Source organism: Diuraphis noxia, unplaced genomic scaffold (assembly GCF_037042655.1).
Source record: "Diuraphis noxia isolate RWA-SAM2 unplaced genomic scaffold, SU_Dnox_SAM2 contig0001, whole genome shotgun sequence".
NCBI lineage: Eukaryota > Metazoa > Arthropoda > Insecta > Hemiptera > Aphididae > Diuraphis > Diuraphis noxia.
In genome coordinates, this window is record NW_028301711.1 from 6,982,668 (window position 1) to 7,004,325 (window position 21,658).

The window sequence follows — 21,658 nt, forward strand, 5'->3', positions numbered from 1 at the left end:
AAAAAGTAAACCAGAAATATGACATGGTAATAACCGGATACCGACATTCATCTCATTGTCATATTTATAAATAATATATATGTTACTATATATATATATATATAAATATAGGGTGATTTTTCTGCTTTTAACTCGACGATAAATCATTGTAGGTAGTCGGAAAAATGGTTCTGATTTGAGCTTTACTTTTTTAATTTATAATAATGTTAATTACGATAGTATAACATGTTTAACAATCGTAAAAACATAAATAATAATATTATTGCCGTCCACGGGGTGAATAAAATTAATTTCATCATTATGTATTCGAGAATTGAATAGTGAACACTGAACACATCACAAATTTGGTATATATTTTTTTGTTTAAACGTTTTCCGTTATAGATAAATGACTATCAACCAATGATTACTATGATTATGATTACGGAATGTAATGTCCTAAAAATTCTAAATAACACACTAAAAAAATGAAGGTAAAATGTTTTTTATTTTAAATTAATTTATCATAAATTTTAAATAATATTTTATTAAATTAATTTAATTGAAATACAATCTATTAAAATAATTTGTCCATAGGCTAAACTTCCACTTTGATTTCTTTCAACCTGAAAAAAATAATTATTGCCTTGTATTTTTTTAAACAATTTTGATAGATTTGGACTATACCTATATTAAAATCCACCTGTATCTACACTCTATACTGAATCACCAGTGATTGTTTAAGATCTTAAATAAAAACGGTCTGTTATCCGCTAGTAAATTTGTATAGATTGAGAAGCTCCTTTCAAGGTTTACCGAAATGACAGATTAACATATCATAGTAATTCTAAATATACTTAGCCACGCTGTCCTTTTTCTACGATACGAAACATGAGTAGATCATATTTTATTGTTTGTAATACAAAAAAATCCAAATACATAAATAAACCAACTTTTAAAAATGCAATAGGTATTAAAAAATAAATAAATTTAATGAAATCTTATAAACCGATTTAGAATATTAAAAAGATATTGGTATGGTCTATTTTATACTTATTATATAATTTATAATAGGGATTTTTAATTTATTATTCATTGTCATAATATTATCTCTGAGACTATGATAGCCTATAATATTTCCTTTATAGATGCATGGTTATTACTTATTAAGCTCGAAAAAAAATGTTACATAATGAATGTATAGACAATATGCATTTAACTTGTTAAAATAATATTAGTACTATTGAAAACTGCATGGAATATAAAACTATTATATTTTAAATGGTTATAACTTATAGGTAAGTTTTAGTTGGTTAGTATTACCATCTAGTTAAAAGTTTTAAATATGTACTATTACAAAATAAATAAACAAATATTTGCAGGGATCCATTTCAATATTTGAAGAAATGTGAAATTTTCAAATTTGAAATATTTCAAACTGAAAATTTCATGTAAACCCTAAATTTTAATTGTAAATAATATAATAATATATCAAATATCACGATCGTCGACTAACAATATTGTGGTTTTAACTTTTTCTCACAGTGCTTGGGAAACCACGAGTTTGAAGATGGACCAGAAGGGTTGGCGCCGTTTCTTAAGTCCAAAAACATAAGTTCTATACCGATTGTCGTGGCAAACATCAACATCGAAGGGGAACCAAGTTTAACGAACATTCAGCCGTCCACGGTCCTGACGGTCGGAGGGCACACTGTAGGCGTGATAGGTTACCTGACACCGGACACGGAAGTAAGCACCAGTCAATTGTTTCGTTTCTATATCATAAGGATATATTAAAGTGTGTATTTATATGTATTATATAGGTACTGTTTCCATGCAGTATTATTATACCACCATTAAGGTATCCGTTATTGTTAGGTAGTTACCTACATTACGTATTTCATTTTACGATTGTGTTCTTTGTTAGTAACTTTTTTTTTAAAGGCAGGTAAATGTATTACACGCAGTTGAGTCTCAATAACTCGAATCTCGAAGAGAATAGATATTAATTCAACTTGAGTATTTTTAGAGTTATATACATATTACACAACCTAAAAACATTTCAAGTGGCAATAAAAACCTTTGAGTAATCGAAATGTCTTAGAGAAATCGAGACTCGGCTGTATACCTAATGTACAGGTACATCGAGCATTGATAAATATGGCTAAGAGGATGACAAAAGTATTATATTTCTAATAATAATCAAAGTCGTTTATTTTTTTTTGTCCGTTGGCTTAGTATTATTTTTTTCTTATTTTCTTAAATTGTTATTTAATCTTTTTCGGTTATAAAAATATCCATTATAATATTTATATTATGTATAATATAAATTATACTTACTTTTTTCTCAGTTATAAGTAGTGTTTGAAGTATGAAATATTTTATTTAAAATATTTAATTTTAAAATATTTCACAAAAACTTAAAACATTGAAATCTTTTCTATTACAAGTATTAATGATATATTTATCAATAATCTAACCAAAGAAAACCATAATTATAATGAGTAAATAGTCATTGTTTTCTCTAATGTTATACGATTTTAAAGGTAAGTTATGATAAATTTAATCAAAAAAAAAAAAAAATATATATATATATATTATTATTGTAATTTAAATGTTTCACAATTTTAAATTTCATGAAATGTTCACACATTAGTGTTATAACAATACCAATAAACATGATATTTATGATTTTTCAATTTTCCTTACAGAAGAAAAATATTGAGAGTAAAATACTGAGATGATACGTTTTTCAAAACTTTTAAATTAATTTGTGTAAAAAGTAGATAAATTACTATTTTTGTATAAATTATCAACCGAAATATTTTTTCAATTTCAACATTCGTTTTTAATATTATAAACGAATAATCGACGTGAACATTTTCAGGGAATCCTTCTTTATAATAGTATAATACCAATTTAATTATAATAATACATTATAATGTATTAAAACCACTTAAATCTTATTACTGCAGTTTACGAATAAGCTGGGCAGGGTCCGGATTACCGACGAAGTTCAAAGCGTCAGGACCGAAGTGGCCAAGTTGAAAAACGCTGGGGTGGAGTTCATAATAGCGCTGGGGCATTCGGGTCTCGAAATGGACAGACGAGTGGCCAGAGAAGTCGACGGCGTGGACGCAGTCGTCGGAGGACATTCACATTCGTATCTGATCAGCGGTAAGTCAATTGTAGTTATTAGCGAGAGCAACCTAAGATTGCAGGGAATACTTTATGTTCCCTAAAAAATTCACTTAATATTTTTTTTATTTCAAACACGTTTATAGCCATATTAATTTTTTTTATTAGTTATAAAAAAAACTGGTTTGCAAAATTTAAAAATTAATACGCGGAATTGTAATCTAAAAAAAGAATTATTGTTTTTTTAATTAATCATCATCATTTGTAATTTTGATTTTATCATCTTACGAATTCGTTTGACAAATTAAGATTAATATTACTCGATGAGGTACTTACAATCTTTGTTAGACAATCTATATTTATTATTTTTTATATTTTTTTATCACAACATTTATTATAAAACATGGTATACAGAGTAATTTGTAAAGCATAATAACCTCATTGCAATATAACATGCATTTATTCAAGTTCTGTTTTCGTTAAAATTAAAATTATTGATTATAGTTAAAGACCGTATTATTTTTGAGTATTTAGATTTTTGACTGCTCATAAAGAATATAAAACTTTAGCTTTTCAGATCAGAACCTAAAAGAAGTTTTAATGCAAATTGTAAATCAGGGGATTTTTGAAAATTTGGATGTAGTGTAATCGAAATTTGAACAATAGGGTTTAGGGCAGTTTTTCTTACAATACCTACTGAGAACAAAAGACTTATTATGAATATTATTTTATAAATAAGCTTTATTATTATAATTAAGAATGCAATGTTAAATATTTGTTAGTGATTATTATAACTATTAGTGTGTTAGGTTAGGTATCGACAGAAAAATGATCTTATTAAAATGTTTGTAGGTACTAAGCGTAATTGGGCTTAATAACAGCTTACAAAAATTAAAAAAAGATGTGATATTAGATCTAGTATTTATTAAAATATTAAAATGGTACCTGGACTATTTTTAGAAATTACCAATGTTATTAATATATTAATTACTAAATTTCCAAACCACTATAGCCCTCTCATATATTACAAAATTACAAACCCATTATCCTTAGCACACAAATTTAGATAGGTAATTCAAAAGTTCTGGTACAAATTTTGATTCCTAAATGGACTTTAAGCTGAGGAAGAAGAAGGTGTTATACCTAGAATATTGTGCTGTGATACGCGCGAGAGTGTTAACTTTATAATATATACAGCAAGCATCGTCATCATCATCACTATAGGGAATAATTGTTAACAAGCTGCATTTATTTTTATTATTTATTATATGTTTTTACATAATATAGGTAATATAATAATATCTACCTTGTACCTAGTCATGACGATCTCTTGTAGGTATATAATGTATGGTTTTGAACGACATTGTGGATATAGTCATACGCGGCGTCAAGGTGCAGTGTTTTGTTTAGACCGCAAGCCTACATATACACATCTTATATACATATTATGTACATGAATATTTATATATGTATAGTTTTATGATATTATAATAGAATAGAACATAATATATAGAGCCGCAACGCAGTTGTTTCCCGCGGGAGAACAACAAAATTATCCGAACCTCGGGCGCACAATATAATAATATCACAAGAAAAGGTTAACAACCCTTATTATTATTATTATTATTATCCGACCGGCGCGTTGTGCAGCTCACAAGGAGTGAATCGCATTCCGGTAGATCACCTGTTGCATGTACATATATGTATTATATATGTATGTGTATGACACAACAGCTGTTTCTCAACACCCACCCATCGTTTTCGTAGATCTTTCTCGCGAGTTTATAAAAAAAAAAAAACAAATCGTCGTCCATCAAAAACAAGCGTGTAATATTATATTATATATAATTTATAGCTATCGGTTTGGGATATTGAATATTCGTTATGAATAATCGTGTGTACCATTACCTATATGATATTACATATAGGATGATTTTTTAAGTATGCTCATCCTATTTGTATGGTTAAATTACGCGTCTATTATAATTTAGATTTTTGGAATTTTTAAATACAATTGAAGACCATTTTTCGAATCAATGACATTTATTATACCACTTAAGGATACCTAATCCTGTCACAATACAAACCTCGGTTTTTGAAAACCTCTCTTTTTTATTTTTATATTAATAAGCAGGTTTTTTGTTGAGAATTTTGATGTATCTAAATCAATGAATTATGTAGCTTTGTGTTTTAATATGTCTATGGTAATGCATTAAGTAGATAGGGGGCTTAGACGATTTGAGAAAGTTAGCAATTACTATTGATTCATCAATATCAATAATTGTAAGAATCATCCAAGTATAATAAACTACCTTACATATTATAGTTTTCATTTTTGTAAAACCATCTTTAAGGATTACCATCCTAAACCATTTTTCTAACTCAGAAACCACTTATTAGAATTTTGATTTGAATACGCCAATATTTTCAAAAAAAGTATCCGCAAAATGACTACCAGTAAAAAAGATTGATTCTAATTTGAAAAATAGAAGTTTGTATTACCTCAGTATATTCCAATTAGTTTAAAAAAATATCAGAAATTTTAAAATATAGTATTTTTATGGTCTACCTAAAATCCTAAAAATCAGAATATAAATAAAACAAATGTACTATTAAAGGGAAAAATGTGAGTGAGAGTGCTTTAGTTTCACTCTGTATATGAACCTACCTCCTTACCGGCTGCATACGAATTGCGTCCCAGGTATTTTGTAGGGTCATACTAACTAATTGCATCCCAGTTATTTTTCGGAGTTATACTAGTTGCGTCCTGAATTTTTTTGTGCATACCAAATGCTTCTCTTATATTTTAAAAACTAAATAATATTTCCTTTCTCATTTTTATACAGACTTAGAACTGTCTGTAATAATATTTACATAATAACTACTACTATAGGTAGGTTAAAAATATTGTTTTTGGTTTTTATATTATTTATTGCATTTGTAATTTTAAATGTATAAAAATATTAAAAAATATAGAAAAATAAACTGCAGTAAAAAAAAAAATGTATAATAATAACTGTATAAAAATATAAGCGTAAGTAGTAAAAAATATTATGATATTGGTAAAAATTTAAAGATAACTTTTTTATGAATTCGAATCTACTATTTTTTTTTTTGATTGAAAATCTGCCATTGCTTGTTTTAAACATTGTTCTCTATTAATCATCGAGATTGTGCGGTTCTTTAAATGAGTGTCCGTTGTTTTATATAAATATCAGTTTGTGACCTTTTCAGAATATTTATAAATTGAAAAATGTTTGGATGTGCATTATAAAACATATCGTTGAACTTCAAATTAAAAGCTTCACAACTATTAGTAGTTCGTATAGTTGTATCCGAGTATTCTGCCCATAATGTGGACGCAATTCAACCGTTCTTGAGAAAAACCTGGGACGCAATTATTATTATACCTTTTTATACGGGACGCAATTCGTACGCACCGTCCCTACCTATACCGTAAAAATCGTGTAATCAGACGTAATTAATATGCCTATATCTAATAAGTAATAAATGACATGTTTACATAAATAACAATATTAATGTTGTGGACACACACAGAATATTATTGTGTTAGTTTGAATTTATGTCAACATAAAACTGTGGGTGCATAGAGTATTTATTTTTTTAAGATAATATAAAAATACTAAAGTTTTAACCTATATATAAATGCAAATGATTGATATCAGTTTTATTTCGATATTTCAAAGCGTTGGTGGTCCTAAGAGGTGGGGAGGAATGGTCTCTGTTTGATATTTTATGTTAATAGCTATCATTTTTTTTTTATTATTATTATTTAATATCGGTAAAGATTACTAGGCCTCACTGAGTTTAAACTCGTGTGGAGGCCTAGGAGTTATCTTATATACAACACATTTACATTTATCATTTTCTCCTTAAATACCTACTCAAATATACAATAAAAAATCAATAACAGAAATACAATAATAACATTATTAGTTTTAAGTCTTTTTATACAAAAAGAACATTAAGTTTGAATTTTGATTTAAACGCACCATGATTTTCAAAAAAAGTTGCGTGCTCAATTATTTGTATGAAAAAAGTGGTCCTCGTTTGAAAAAAAATACCGATGTTAAGTGGGTCAAACAAAATTTTTTTTTTTTACTTCAGGCCCTCCGCAGGATGATGAAATTCCAGTTGGACCATATCCCGTGATTGAAAAAAGAGGAGAACAAATTGTGCCCGTGGTGCAAGCGTATGCGTTCGCAAAATACTTGGGGAAATTGGTTTTGACTTTCAACGGTGAAAAACGTTTGGTCAGTGCCGTTGGTGGCCCAATTTTTCTGGACAAAACCGTTCCTCAGGGTAGGTATAATAGTTAATAATGTTATAATTATAATATATGCAGCTTCATAGACGCACATTCAGTCTTAAACTTGAGAGCTAAAATATTTTACCTCAAAGTGACTTGTGGGTGACTTTGCTCTCCCTGCGCCACCTATACGGTAACATTTACCATTTCAAACAAAATTACAATATGACTACATTAAAAGTCTCAAATTAATGAATCTTATTTTCAATATATATCCTATATCCTATAACCAATCATTATAACGACTAGGTATTATAATATTCTTTGATGAACAAATGTTGCAATTTGCAATCAGGGTCGTCTACATTTTCACCACTTTCATCTTTTTACTCAATTTAAATGTACTGAAAATATTGAAACAAGCAATATTATAATATAAATGTATAAATGTAAATTTAATATATAAAATATTACATTTACTAATTGACACTGCATTAATAAATTGTTGGTATTTATGTAGAAAAATGAAATTAATGATAAAATATCACTTGTCAGTGAAGTTGTCACTGAATCGAAAACATTATATTAAAAAACTACTGACTAAGAATATATGGTTGAAAATTCCTATGTTATCAAACTAAAGAATTTTAATTATTATCATCATTTTCATATTAATAAATCATCATTTCGGTAGACAGTACCTATACGAAAACATTTTTAAGTAAAAATTTGCACATTACTAATATAAACTGGAATTATTTTTTTCTAAATGCATTACACTTCAAACAATATTTTTAACTCAAAATAATTTGGGGGCGCTAATTCAAAACTTAGGGATGCTAAGCAACCCCTGAGACCCCCATATGTGTGCCAATGTACATGTTACTTAACGAGACACTTATATTAGCTGATGTCTGCAGCTAGCTTGTTTGAGTGTTTGTTGAAAAATTAACGCTTATAAATTTCAGACGCAAAAATGTTGGATAAGGTCGAATACTACAAACGGCTGTTGGCTGAAAAATTTGTCAACCAAGCTGTCGGAAAAACGGTAGTATTTTTGGATGGCAACTGTAAGTGCGTGGAGACCAATTTAGCCAATTTGATTGCCGATTCATTTATACGGGCGGTGAGTATGTGGCGTGGCTGGATGCTGGAATAGTAACGCACTAAAAAATAGATACAAAAATCACTTTAAAATATTAATATTCCTATACACACGGTATATAAAAATATATTTAATACACAAAAAAATATATATATATGATAAGTCTAACAAAAACGTGTTTTATAACTATATTGTGAATATGTTTTCAGAAGGCACCAAATAAAAGTATGGTTATCGCCTTTTTAATTATTTGTTGGTATAAAAACGACGGTTGGGGAGTATTTCATGATTAACTCTAAGATTTTAAAATTGCAATAAATTTATTTTTTGTAATATTTCATAATACTTTCGTGAAATATTTAATTTATATGTGAAAAATATAAATTTATATTTTATCTAAAAGTTTAATCATATATAAATATAATAAATAATAGACAACTATAAGGGGTGATAAACGATAAATTAACCAATAATATAATACCATTTATTTATTTAACCTAACCTACATACATACCTAGTGGTTCTTAAACGTTGGTTGATAATAAGTCATTAATTACTGATATTTTATATGTGTAATCAATAATCATTTCAAATCGTCTATCACAAAATACGCTTACAAGGATAAATTTGCGAAATTTCATTGAAAATTTCAATATAAGTAAAATTTTCAATTTTGAAATATTTCAATTGAAAAAATGTCAAATTCAGAGCTCTTTATTACAACTATAGGTAGGTACATGATTGACTGTGCCTGTCCACTGTGTACTAGTTTTAGTTCTGAAATTCTTACGTTCCCTTAGAAATAATAAACTAATGTGCTAACAATTTGAAAAACACCCTTAAAAGTTTAATTTATTTAAAAAAAATAGTCAATTTCCCTTTACAAGGAAAACAAATTTCCCAGAGATAAATCGATTTCCCTCACAAGAAACTTATCTGTTATTATAATAATTATTATTAATTACTAATTGATTTATATACAGTTAGGTCACAATCATTATAAAAAATTTCAAAAATTACGGAGTTTAAATATCTAACAATAAATACCTATAAATATATATTATCTGCATTAACAATTTATAGTCCATTTTTTGTTGGCCGATGTAAAATGTATGATCTCCGCGACATTATTCGACAACAACAATACATAATTGAGAAACCATTAGCTATCTTTTTTTCCTATACCACTTTCACTATTTAAAACATTTTTAAATTTTATAATCAATATTCAATCATATTTTACTTCATAACTGTTAATGTCTTATTATATTCAAATATATATTTCAGAACTTGAACAACTTATTGAAAAACAATGTGACCCTAAGTGGTTGGACCGATGCCGCTATCGCAATTACTGTGAGTAGTAGCATTCATAATTCAATAGATTCCTCAAAAACACAAGGTAATTATAATATAATGTTAATAATTTTACAATCACAAACATTATTTAATTTAATTTTAATAGGTATAATAAATGCATATTATTAATTACATCTCTAAATTCATTATTAGGGGGCATATCTCAAGAATGCTTGCACCAGTTTTTTAATTTAGTAATTATATAATTAAAATTCTAATTTTTGAAATTTATTAGTACCTACCTATAATATTATATATTATCTTATTATTAATTAAAACATCCATTTTTTCAACTATTTAGAGTGTTGCGTATCATTTAAGCCCAGCAATATATTTCTTCCCAAACAACAATCACCAATTATTGTTAGTCAGACGATTTTTGTTTTAAATGTTTATAAATGTCTATTTTTTTTTTTTTTTTTTTAAACATTTTCAACGATTGTAGGCCAAATTTAATTATTGTTGGTAATATGATTGAAACATAATATAGTTAGGTATATTGTATCTCACCAGATATTATAGTTATAGAACTTGTTTTAATTTTGAAGCTAAGCTTAATGTTTCAAATCACTTTATTTTTATCAAATAGTTGAACTATGATTTGTAAAAAAAAGGGGAAGTGGATATCGCTCTGCTGTACAGTAGGTTACAAGTGGGTTACTGTAATGGATGGAATTAAATTTGAATCCAATAATATTATATCATTGTATACGAAAAACGATTCTGAGCGGAGACGGTTTATCTGTCTAGAATATATTATAGATTATTAAAAATGTTCAAATCTTAGATTTAAAAAGAAATACTTTAATGAATTTCTATCTAAGAGAATTTGAACATTGCCGTAATTTTTATGTATTTAGTCAAAATTTGATCTTTAAATGCTTATAAAAAAATCGTACCTATGTATTTTTAATATTTTTCAACTGCTATTGAAACAATATGTTGGAAGCCTTACATTAAATTTTGAAGCTTTTTGACCCCACCAATACAATTTAAATGACATTAATAGAAAAAAAAACTAAAAAAGTTGAAGAATAAAAATGTCAGTAAACAGCTAAAAACTAATCAAAATATTTTGAAAATTTTATAGAAAATGCTTATATAAATATTCAGTGAAAATTTCAAGTATCTGCGAACATTTGTTTTAGAGTTACACGAAAATAAGAAAATTGATAAATGAGAAATCTAGTGAAAATCAAGTTGTAAAAATTTAAATTTCAAACGCTCATAAGAACTTAATTTGACTTTCTGGTGGATATTTATTTTATGATAAAGGTTGACAAACTTGTAAGAAATCTTGTATTAAAATTTCAAATCTTAGATTTAAAAAAAATTTTTTATGAATTTCTAGCTTAAAATAATTTGCAAATTTTTATGATTTTTCGTATTTTGTCAAAATTCATACTTTAACAATAATAATGACTATGTATTTCTTTTATTTTTCAACTACTACTGTAACAATATGTTATGAGACTTTTATTAAATTTTCAAGCTTTTCTAATAAATAAATTGATATCGATATTAATTTTAAAAAAAACTTATTATGATCGAAAATTGCATATGCCTATAAATAGTTCAACTTAAGACGAAATTTTTGATAGTTGCATGGTGGAAAAAACTAATAATGATTGAAAATTTCAAATGCCTATGAATAGTTCAACTTAAGTCGAACATTTTTGAAAATTGCATAGCGGATAGAATATACTTATATAAACATTCGGTGAAAATTTTATGTACCTATGGTAATTTGTTTTAAAGTTACATAAAAACCAAAATCGATTTTGTCGAAAACTGATAGTGCGTAAAATTTCCCGTTTTCCCCTTAATTGTTAGTTGGTTTATCCCAATTATTTTGAAAAATATTGAGAATTTTGTATTTTTGAACCCCCCAAAGTACCAACTGGATTCACTTTCTGATCTAACAAGGTACTGAAGTCGAAAATCGAAGCATTTTTACTGCCCCAAAATGCGATGACTGACACAAAAACAAAAAAAAAACACACATCATGGTAAAATCAAGTAATAACTTTATGGAAATAATATGTCAATCTGATAGTATTACTTTGTTATTAAATAACATTTGTAAAATCTATAAAACGAAATATGTTCGTCAGTTCAGTTCAGTTCAGTTAATAGACATTTTTTTACGCATATTTTACAAACCCTGAAACCCAAAACTAATTTTTAGATTATAACAATAGAACAAATATTTAAACTTTATAGTTTTATACAGTATATTATTGTATTTCATCGAACTTTTCATTTCTAAAAAAAAGAACAGTAGTTACATATAAATAATAACTAATAAGTAATAAATACTTAAAAATAATGAAATGGTTTTTGTTTATTTTTACACTTGTTGGATTTTTTCCCGAAATGACGACTTCAGTCGTCACTTCTTGTCGATTACAATAATATACCCATATAGGTATAGACATAATGCTAGCTATATAGTCATAAAGGGACTATATTATTATTATTTATTGATATAAATTATTTAATATTATAAAATCTTTTATTATAAATATATAAAATAATTTCTGATGTATACACTATAAAGGATGTTCCTTTAAAGTACAGTGATTGGAAAAATAAATTTTTTAACTAACAAATCACGGTAAATATTTTTGGCATAAAAATTAAATAGATTGAAATAGTGAAATGTAAAAAATTAACTTAACTTCATCCATAAAATGAAAATTAACTCGTTAATTTCAAGTTTAAAAAATAAATTTAATAAGATAATAATTAATTTAACGAATATTCAAAAGTAACAATAGTTATAAGTTAAAAAGTCAAAATTAAATTAAATTTTTAACTCGTTAATGCCCAGCCTTGAATATATTTACACTTTTCGCATGGTCCGTTTACCATTTTATAGTAATATGTAGGTTGTTTTAAAGGATATTTCATATTTATCTCAGTACATAAAAATTTTACTCGCAATAACCAAACGTTTTCATTATAATAATTGAAAAAAAATACTTCTTTAATTGTTTCTTTCACGGAAATTAACAAAATAATAATAGTAACACAATAACTTCTCCAAATCGTTACCAGGAATTCGAATATAAAATCACCTATGTATGGAAAAAAAAATATGTTCGATACGAAAATTAAATCAAGGTTAATGGATAAAAAACAACTCTTCTTATTAATTAATTTATTTTCCATTGTTGATTATAATATATGCTAGTCCAACTTGATAGGCAAGAATTTGATTTGTTAAGCTCAAAATAAAGTAATAGATATGTACCCACGAATGCATTTGAAGATTCATAACGCTACTGATTAATACAATTAATTTATAAGAGCATCTTGAATTTCTATTTAAATACATAACAATTCTAAACAAAAAATATCTGTTTATAAATAAAAAAGGAAGGTTCCTATATGAAAAACTGAAGTTTATATTGTCACAGGGTCGCCTTTAAGTGGTACAAAAAATATCAATGATTCGAATAATGGTCTTAAAGTGTGTTTAAAAATTCCAAAAATCTGAATTTGTGCGTATAATTTAATTATAAACATAGTATATGCCTGCTCAAAAAATCAGGCAGAAAATTGTTTTCTTGTTGTCCTACTTGTAATTAATCATTAGGATATAAAAAGACCTTTTTTCGACAGTCATAATTCTATAGATAATTATGATAGATAAATATGGACTTTTGAAAATAGAGAATGTAGGTATTCAAAAATGCTATGATTTTCTGGTGATCCAGAAATATAAACTTGCAGCACAAAATTTGAAATGTCGTGATGCAAGTGTTACATTTGCATGTTAAATTATTGAAAACGAGATTTTATATGTTCTATATTTGTAAATAATATTAATTATTTTTTAAATATTCACATTGATTCGTATATCATCAGGTGTTATATATGAAGATGACATTAAGCGCACGTTACCATACAAAACTCCTCTGTGCAAAGTGACCATTACTGGAATGACGCTGCTGAAATCACTTGAGCATAGTGCATCCATGTATGATTACAGAAACTGTTCAAACCCGGAAAATAAATTATATGGTGGTTTCATGCACATGTCAGGTAAATTCTGGTCAAATTTACTGATTTTCCGACTCGCCAGCTTTTAAGTTAATAATAATATAGTCTTAATAGTGTTACATTTATTTTTGTTCTGACTATTGCGAAATAAATAAAAAGCAACTAGCAATTTTTTTTTTTAAATAATGTGATTATATTTTAATCATCAATGCAAATAACAACTAAGAAAATTTGATAGAAACTGTATTCATTTCACACAAAAACAAAAATATACATAAAAAATACACTTTAGTAATATTGATAGACATTCGATGATATAAACCTTTATTAAAAGAATATATTAATTTATTAACAATAAGATACGTACCTATAACAAATGTATAGTACTTAAATGTGACATTGGAATTTTAGTAAATACTAATTAGGCATCTACTGTTGTTTCCTACTATTGTACAAATCAATAATTAAAATTCAAAAAAAACTTTCGAATGAATTTGGAATTTAAACCACTCCAAATATTAATTGACTTTGTTCTTAAAATATGTTTTTTGTCTAAAGTGTGATAATTAAATTCATAATACTTTACTAATCTTTTATTGAAAATCAAAATACTTTCTGAACGGATGCGCATCATTTGTTTCCACTTTTAAATACAATTTGAATAATATCTTTTACGAGAATGTCAGTCAGTCAGTCGGTATAACTGTCGACAAAATACTGATTCCTATGCATTTTCACAAATCCGATTCGAATATATTTGTCACTCTGTGCGTAGTTCAATATAATATAATCGGAAGTCGTTGAAATTGGAATTTATATATTATATTTAATAGTGAAACAGTATCATAGCTCACGGCTCATTTTCTTTTTACTTTTCCCCCAGGAATGCATGTCACTTATGACAAGAAAAATCGCGTTGGATCGAGGGTGAAGTCTGTGACGATACGGTGCTCAGAATGTAAGTTGCCATCATACGAGCCGATCAAACTAGATAAAAAGTACACGTTAATTATGCCCAAGTACATAGCAAGTGGCGGTGAACGCTATGAAATGATCAAGGACGAACTCATTAGCATCAGCTGTTCAGGTGAGTGAACATACCTAGTCAATAACTATAATATAGGATCGTCGTGAAATTTGTTTTTTCGAAATATTTCATAATATGTTTGAAAAATAAAAATCTGTATTATATCTAAAAGATTATAGTTATTCACTTACAGTAAGGGGAAATTTACCAAAATTAGTTTATTGTATCGAATACTGATACATAATTGATAAGTTATGTATTGACCTATAATACCATTTATATATCTAATTTATAATCATTGACAAAATAGTTTATGTAAGAACCTACTCTAATTAATACGCATAGGTATATACATTTTTTTTTAAAATAGTAAGACATCCATTATATTATGGTTATTTGTTAAGCTTTAATGAAAAGGTAAAATGATTAATTTTACATGAACAAAGTAACTTATTTTTAACTAAGTTAAGTTAAAAATTTATTCAAATTATAACTTTCGACTTTTAATTGCATCACTCTTGTGGCGACCGTTGACCATGAATTATAGTTTACCACTAAACTATTCCATAATTCAAAATTATTTGATCAAGCAATTCTGCTCCGATTTTTTTCAATTAAAACGTGTTTCTCAACCGAAACAGTTTTGTTTCGATTGCGCAACGTATTCGATAAGCGATAAATCATCATGCCATCACAAAAATCCTTATCATTCCTAAGGCACGTATACAGAGATAGCAAAACCAATTTTCAAATTCTGATTCCAACAGCGGCTGGATCATCCTCACTCCAGAAAAACGGCCAATTGTATCTCCATCTACTCCAAATTCAAGGCCACAATCAACAACAAAAGTATTTGTTACTCAAAATCGATTTTCCTTATTTTCGGATCCGACCGACGTGTCCGTACTCCGTAAACAATCCAGAACCCGAAAAAATGGATCAAGAATCTTAGAACTAAGATAACTCTTCCACACTAACCAAATCTCCTCCACTTATTTTTATTCTTGTGGTTACTGATTACATAGTTTTCTCTGACAACATCAAGCAAATTACGAAAGGAGAACCTTTCTGTTCTATAAATGGCATCAAACTCTCTACAAGCTCACCAAATTCGTATCGAGCTGTCATTAAATTTCTACAAACTAATAAATCTACTTTTCATACATAGGTACCAACTAAAACAAGACAGAGCCTTTAAGAATAGTTTTTAGAAATCTAAACCACTCAACACCAATTACTGAAATAAAAAAAAACTCACATCTCTCGGACACATGGCTCGGAACGTCACAAATATTTTACATAGAATCACCAGAAAAACCCTTCCGCTCTTTTTCGTCGATTCGGAGCCTGATATCAACAAAGATGTCTTTAAAATTGATCACCTTTATTATAGTAAGATAAAAATTGAAGTGCCTCAAACTAACAACCATCTAATCCAATGTCTCCGTTTCCAAGGCTTCAACCATACAAAATCATAATTCAACCACACTCCAAAAAGTGTTTGTTGTGGTAATTCTCACGCGTCAGAAGGCCGTGTAAAACCTGCTGACCAACCAGCAACATGCGTACTATTTAGTAGTGACCGCCCGCCCAATTATAGAAGATGACCTGTGTTCAAAAAAATCCAGGCTGTCCACAGTCTCAAGAACTCAAATCCAATTCATAATAACTAATTATACCCTCTAATGCAAAATCTACTAATGTAAACTCTACTTCCTATATGAACAGTGAACACCCAACCTAAAAATCATTTTCTCAAACTACAACTGATTTACCGAGCGAAGACATTCCTCCTAACTCATACCAAAGTCCCGAACATCTAGCCAACCAAATGGTGATTTTTCTCAATAACTTCCAAGCCAAATTAATCCGCTAACCTCTCTTCTTACTACTCTCATAAAAAAACTAATGCTGTCTGATGGTAAATAGACTAAATAATACTTATCACTCTATCTTAATCCTTCAATGGAATGCCAATGAACTAGCACACCAAAAAAATGAACTGCATGCCTTCCTTTCAAACAATTCGATTAATGTTTTACTCATCTGTGAAGCATACTTGACTCCAAACTCCTCCTTTAACATTTCTGGCTATACTGCATATCAATGTAACCATCCCGATAGTTCATCCCACGTAGGTTCTGCAATATTATTAAAGTCAAAAATTAAACATACCATTCTCCCAGCATATCAAAATAATGTCTTAAAGTCCACTAAAATCCTCCTAACACTAAATTATATCCCTACCACTATTCCATCGACTTGCATCCGTCCAGTAGCTAAATTAAATCTCATGTATTTTGATCATTTTTTAACTTCCTCGGTAATCACTTCTTGGTGGGTGGGGAATTCAAAGCTAAACATCCCCGGTGGGGTTTTAGCCAACCTAATATCAGAGGTCGAACTCTCAACAAATTTACTCTCAAAATCTTAAAATAATATCCCCTCCTCACCCTACTTATTGGCTCTCACATGTCAATAGACATCCCGACATTCTGAACTTTTTTATCACTACTCCCCCTAAACATATTAAGTACACTATTACCAGTTCCTCAGACCTCTTTTCCAACCACACACCAATATTACTCACCCTAAACGACACTCCAACTGCTACAAAAATCTACCCAACAATTACTCCGGGTAAAACAAACTGGGAAAAATTTAGTCAAATCATAGAAAAAGCCATCACTCTAAACAGTCTAAACATCCCCTTAAAAATCTCATCTGACATAAATACTGCCATACTTTCCTTCTCAAATAGCATACACGATAATGCACTCGACGCATCACAAAACAATCATAACACCACTCACAAAACCAATGTCTTTCCCTCACACATAACGCAATTCATTACAGAAAAGCGTCGTACCTGCCGTATATGGCAAAGAACACACTTGCAAAGCGATAAAATACATTTCAATTTTCTCACTAGCTCCTTAAAAAATATTCCCCGAATATACGTATAATTCTGAACAATTTCACAGATACTTGGAACCTCTCTCTATTGCAGACAACTCACATTGAAAAGCCACTAAAAAAATCTTAAAGGAAAAACCCTACGGTTTCCCGAAACTCCCTAGCATCATCAAATCTTGACGAAGCAAACTTATTCGGATTAGACCTTTCCCCCCCTCCCCCGTATTAAATCACCGCAGGGGAGCTGAACTGTTTTCACATTGATTAGCTCCCATGAGGCATCGTTTATTTTTAAAAAATGTACAACTACTATGATTTTGGCTCACACGAGACAAAACAAACCTTCCTCAGCGATGGCCGGTATGTATGCGCTTGCTTCAATCTCGTGATACCTTACAAAATATGTACACATTTGGTTAGGGAATGCCAGGTGGCCTGTCCTCCCCTTAACATATTAAGCTATGTCATGCTTGATTGAGGTCTTCTCGGACCGGTCAGTCGTCCTAGACATCGAGTTCAGTGTCTTCTCGGACCGGCCTAAGCCAGCCGTCCTAGACTTCACGTTCACCCTGTCCTGTTCTCGAGTAGGCCAGAGCCCTCTATTCTAGCAAACTCGTTCTGCTGATCATCCGACTACAGCCGCTGCCACCTGCCGGGCCCTTTCCTCGACTTCTTTAAGTGTCAGTATCTCTTCTACCATTTTGTAGAAGAGCCTGAGTGTTTCTTCTGCATCTCGTAAGACTTAATCCCTTTCTTGATGGTTCACCGGGAGATCTTCAAAGAGGGGTCCGCAAAGTATGTTCTCCGCGTCGCCCGCCTCGGGAGGGTGGCCCAGTCGATTTCGAAGGTCCCCGCGGAAGCCACTCCAGTTTTCACAGTGAATGATCGTGTGTTCAGCAGTGTCCGAGCCGTTGGGGCAGTGCTTGCAGCGGGGGCTATCGGCTCTGCCCATGCGATGGAGGTACCACTGGAAGCACCCATGACCTGTTAGCGCCTGAGTCATGTGATAGGACCACGGGACCACGGGAGTCGTCCTATTCTCCCATCTTACGATGTTCGGTATAAGACGACGGGTCCAAGAGGCCTTTCTGGAATCAGACCACTTCCTCTGCCATTCGTTGATTGTAACCTTTCTTTCGTCTCTTTTTATCCTAGCCCTGGAGAGAGGTGGGTCACCTGGCACAGGATCCGCAGACGCCCTAGCCCTTTCGTCAGCTACGAGATAACCAGTGGCATGCAGCTAGCAGGAGGGCGGCTTCGTCGGAAACCGTCCTATAGGCCCTTATGGCCCTCAGTGCGGCGACTCTCTGCGATCTCCTCGTAATGGTTCTAGCCTTGGCCGTAACGTTTAATTCAGACGACCAGACTGGCGCGGCGTAGAGTAACTGACTCTCTACCACAGAGCAGAGGAGCCTCCTCTTCCATTGGCAGGGCCCTCCGATGTTAGGCATTAGCCTAGAAATGGCCGTAGCTTAAATGGCTGCCTTTGCAGCTACCATCTCTGCGTGTTTCACGAAAGAGAGACGTGAGTCAAGGATTACCCCGAGGTATCTTATGTGCTTGCTCAGTTGGATTGGAATGCCACCTATGCTTAGCCGAGGTGGATTGTGGGCCCACTTCTTTGTCAGAATGACGGCCTCAGTCTTGTGATGGGCTAACTGCAGTCCTCGACTTAGTATCCAGCCGTCTATCCGTTCTAGAACTGGATTGACGAGGTCCTCCAGGAGCCGGCCAGTCCTGGCCACTCCGACTATGGTGAGGTCATCTGCGAACCCGATCATCTGAACACCTAGGGGGACTTCCATTTCCAACAGATGGTCGTATGCGACGTTCCAAAGGGTCGGTCCTAGAACCATGCCCTGTGGGACCCCGCACGTAACTGCCCTCCTGATCCTCTGATCACCTACCAGCAATTCTCTCTCGGATAACCATGAGCGAATCATCCGCACTAAGTACTCCGGGGTGCTCTTATTCCTAAGGGCTTCATCAATCACAGGTCATTGCAGGGAGTTGAAGGCGTTCTTCACGTCAAGGGTAACCAAAACGCAAAGTTCCTTCTGCCTCCAGTTTCCCGTGGCCGCGTGAGCCGCGAGCTTGGTAACTACCTCTACTGCTGTCTCGGTTGAGATACGGAAGCCAAACTGGTTCTCAGCTCGGCCTGCTCTGCGAGAATCTAGGTAAGAGTCCAACCTCTGGAGGAGGAGTCGTTCCAAGAGCTTACCCGGGGTTTCGACTGGTTTGCCGGCACCCTTTGTGCTTGGCTTTCTTCCAGGTGGAGGGAAACTTAAATTCTGTGAGACACGCGTTGTAAATGTTCAATGTAGCTCTGGGTTTGGCGAAAACGATCCTCTTCAGTATCTCGTTAGGGATACCTGAAAGACCTCCTGCCTTACCCAAGGACATTTTCTTGGTTGCCTTGAGCAGCTCATCTGTGGTGAACTCTGGGATGTCCCTTCTGAGTCCTCTTCGGGTTGAGGTTGTCGGGTATGTTTACAACCAATGGTGGTGGCATCTGGTCCCAGATTCGGATTAGACCTAGAAAATAGATTCTCACCACACCCAATAGAAGCTACTATTCTAATATTGAAGCCTCACTTCTAAAGACTCTTTCAAATTATCTTCCTAGACAAAACATACCCCTGCCTCGGAAGTCCTATACATCATTAAAAACTTAAAAAATAATAAATCTCCGGGACACGACTTAATAACTAATACTATTACTAAACATGTGCCTAAGAAAGCACTTTATTTACTTATTTACGAGTACTTATTCTTCACTTATATTTACAATAATATTCTTCGTCTATCATATACCCCTCCCACCTGGAAGCACTCATTCATTATCCTAATCCACAAACCTGGAAAATCTCCTGATCAACCCTACAGTGTGGGTTGAATGGTTAACATTCAAATCCTCTCATATCTAATCTCTCTTCTTGTACAATCCCTAACAACCTCCTCCATCGTCTCAAACGCAAATGGCCGCGTGATTTATCAAATAATGCCTATACTCCATCCCAAAAGAGAATAATTACTTTTCGCGCATGTAGACTGAGCGTTATGGCAGCGCCAAAGCCAATTTTCTCCTACCTAAATCAGCCCAATATTACGGGTAGTTGGTGGGAGATGCGTGGAAATGGATAATAACCGGTCGGCCAACTGATTATTCTCTTGTTGTATACCCACCACTATAGAGACGCTTGTTTTACAGAATATAATAACGCCTGTATGTAGGCGTCTTATCTTAGATATTTTGCTTATGCACGATAAGACTATAGTATCAGTCCTGTCGGCAATTTAGTCTTGAACCCGACTCATCCGAGTTAAGTAGTGTGCTTGTAGTATAAATTACATTTTTAAAACTAATAAAGTATAATATTCTTATTCAAGTCTAAAACGTATATTCTTTTTTTATTAATAAACTATTAAACAACATTTGATTATCACCCGCTACACAGAGAACGGTTTCAACAAATTGTCGTCTTCGGATACAACCAGAGACACAATATATAATATAACAGAACATCACAGATATCCCCGGTGACATTCATAACACTCTTTTGGGATTGAGTATAGTACTACTTTATATTTATAAAGTTACCTCTTCCCCTAAGTTCAAATTGGAGGTAGTGTCACTGGACGCTCCCTTCCCTCATATTTTTCATATCTCAACTATCATTTTGTGACTATCACATTTACGTATTATATTAATTGTAAATAGATTGAAAATTTTCTTTAATAAAAAAAAAAACTTTTAATTTAACATGACGAATTAAAATAGTTAGTTAACCATCCAAGTCTTGGAATACTTAGAGTAGCTTTCCATATTATAGTTATTATGTATAATAATAATTTAC

At 31.1% G+C, this 21,658-nt stretch overlaps 1 protein-coding gene across 2 annotated transcripts in view; it reads left to right on the forward strand.

Annotated features, from left to right (window-relative positions):
- The window catches only part of LOC107165333 (protein 5NUC-like), a 46,421-nt gene that overhangs the window by 20,120 nt on the left and 4,643 nt on the right, over nucleotides 1-21,658 (forward strand). For both annotated transcript variants that reach the window (XM_089217691.1, XM_015513518.2), the window contains exons 3-9: nucleotides 1,524-1,727; nucleotides 2,954-3,155; nucleotides 7,245-7,439; nucleotides 8,355-8,512; nucleotides 9,779-9,893; nucleotides 13,724-13,900; nucleotides 14,742-14,945. In XM_089217691.1, the coding sequence (XP_089073817.1) occupies nucleotides 1,524-1,727; nucleotides 2,954-3,155; nucleotides 7,245-7,439; nucleotides 8,355-8,512; nucleotides 9,779-9,893; nucleotides 13,724-13,900; nucleotides 14,742-14,945 (1,255 nt within the window). The remainder of the gene's footprint in view (nucleotides 1-1,523; nucleotides 1,728-2,953; nucleotides 3,156-7,244; nucleotides 7,440-8,354; nucleotides 8,513-9,778; nucleotides 9,894-13,723; nucleotides 13,901-14,741; nucleotides 14,946-21,658) is intronic.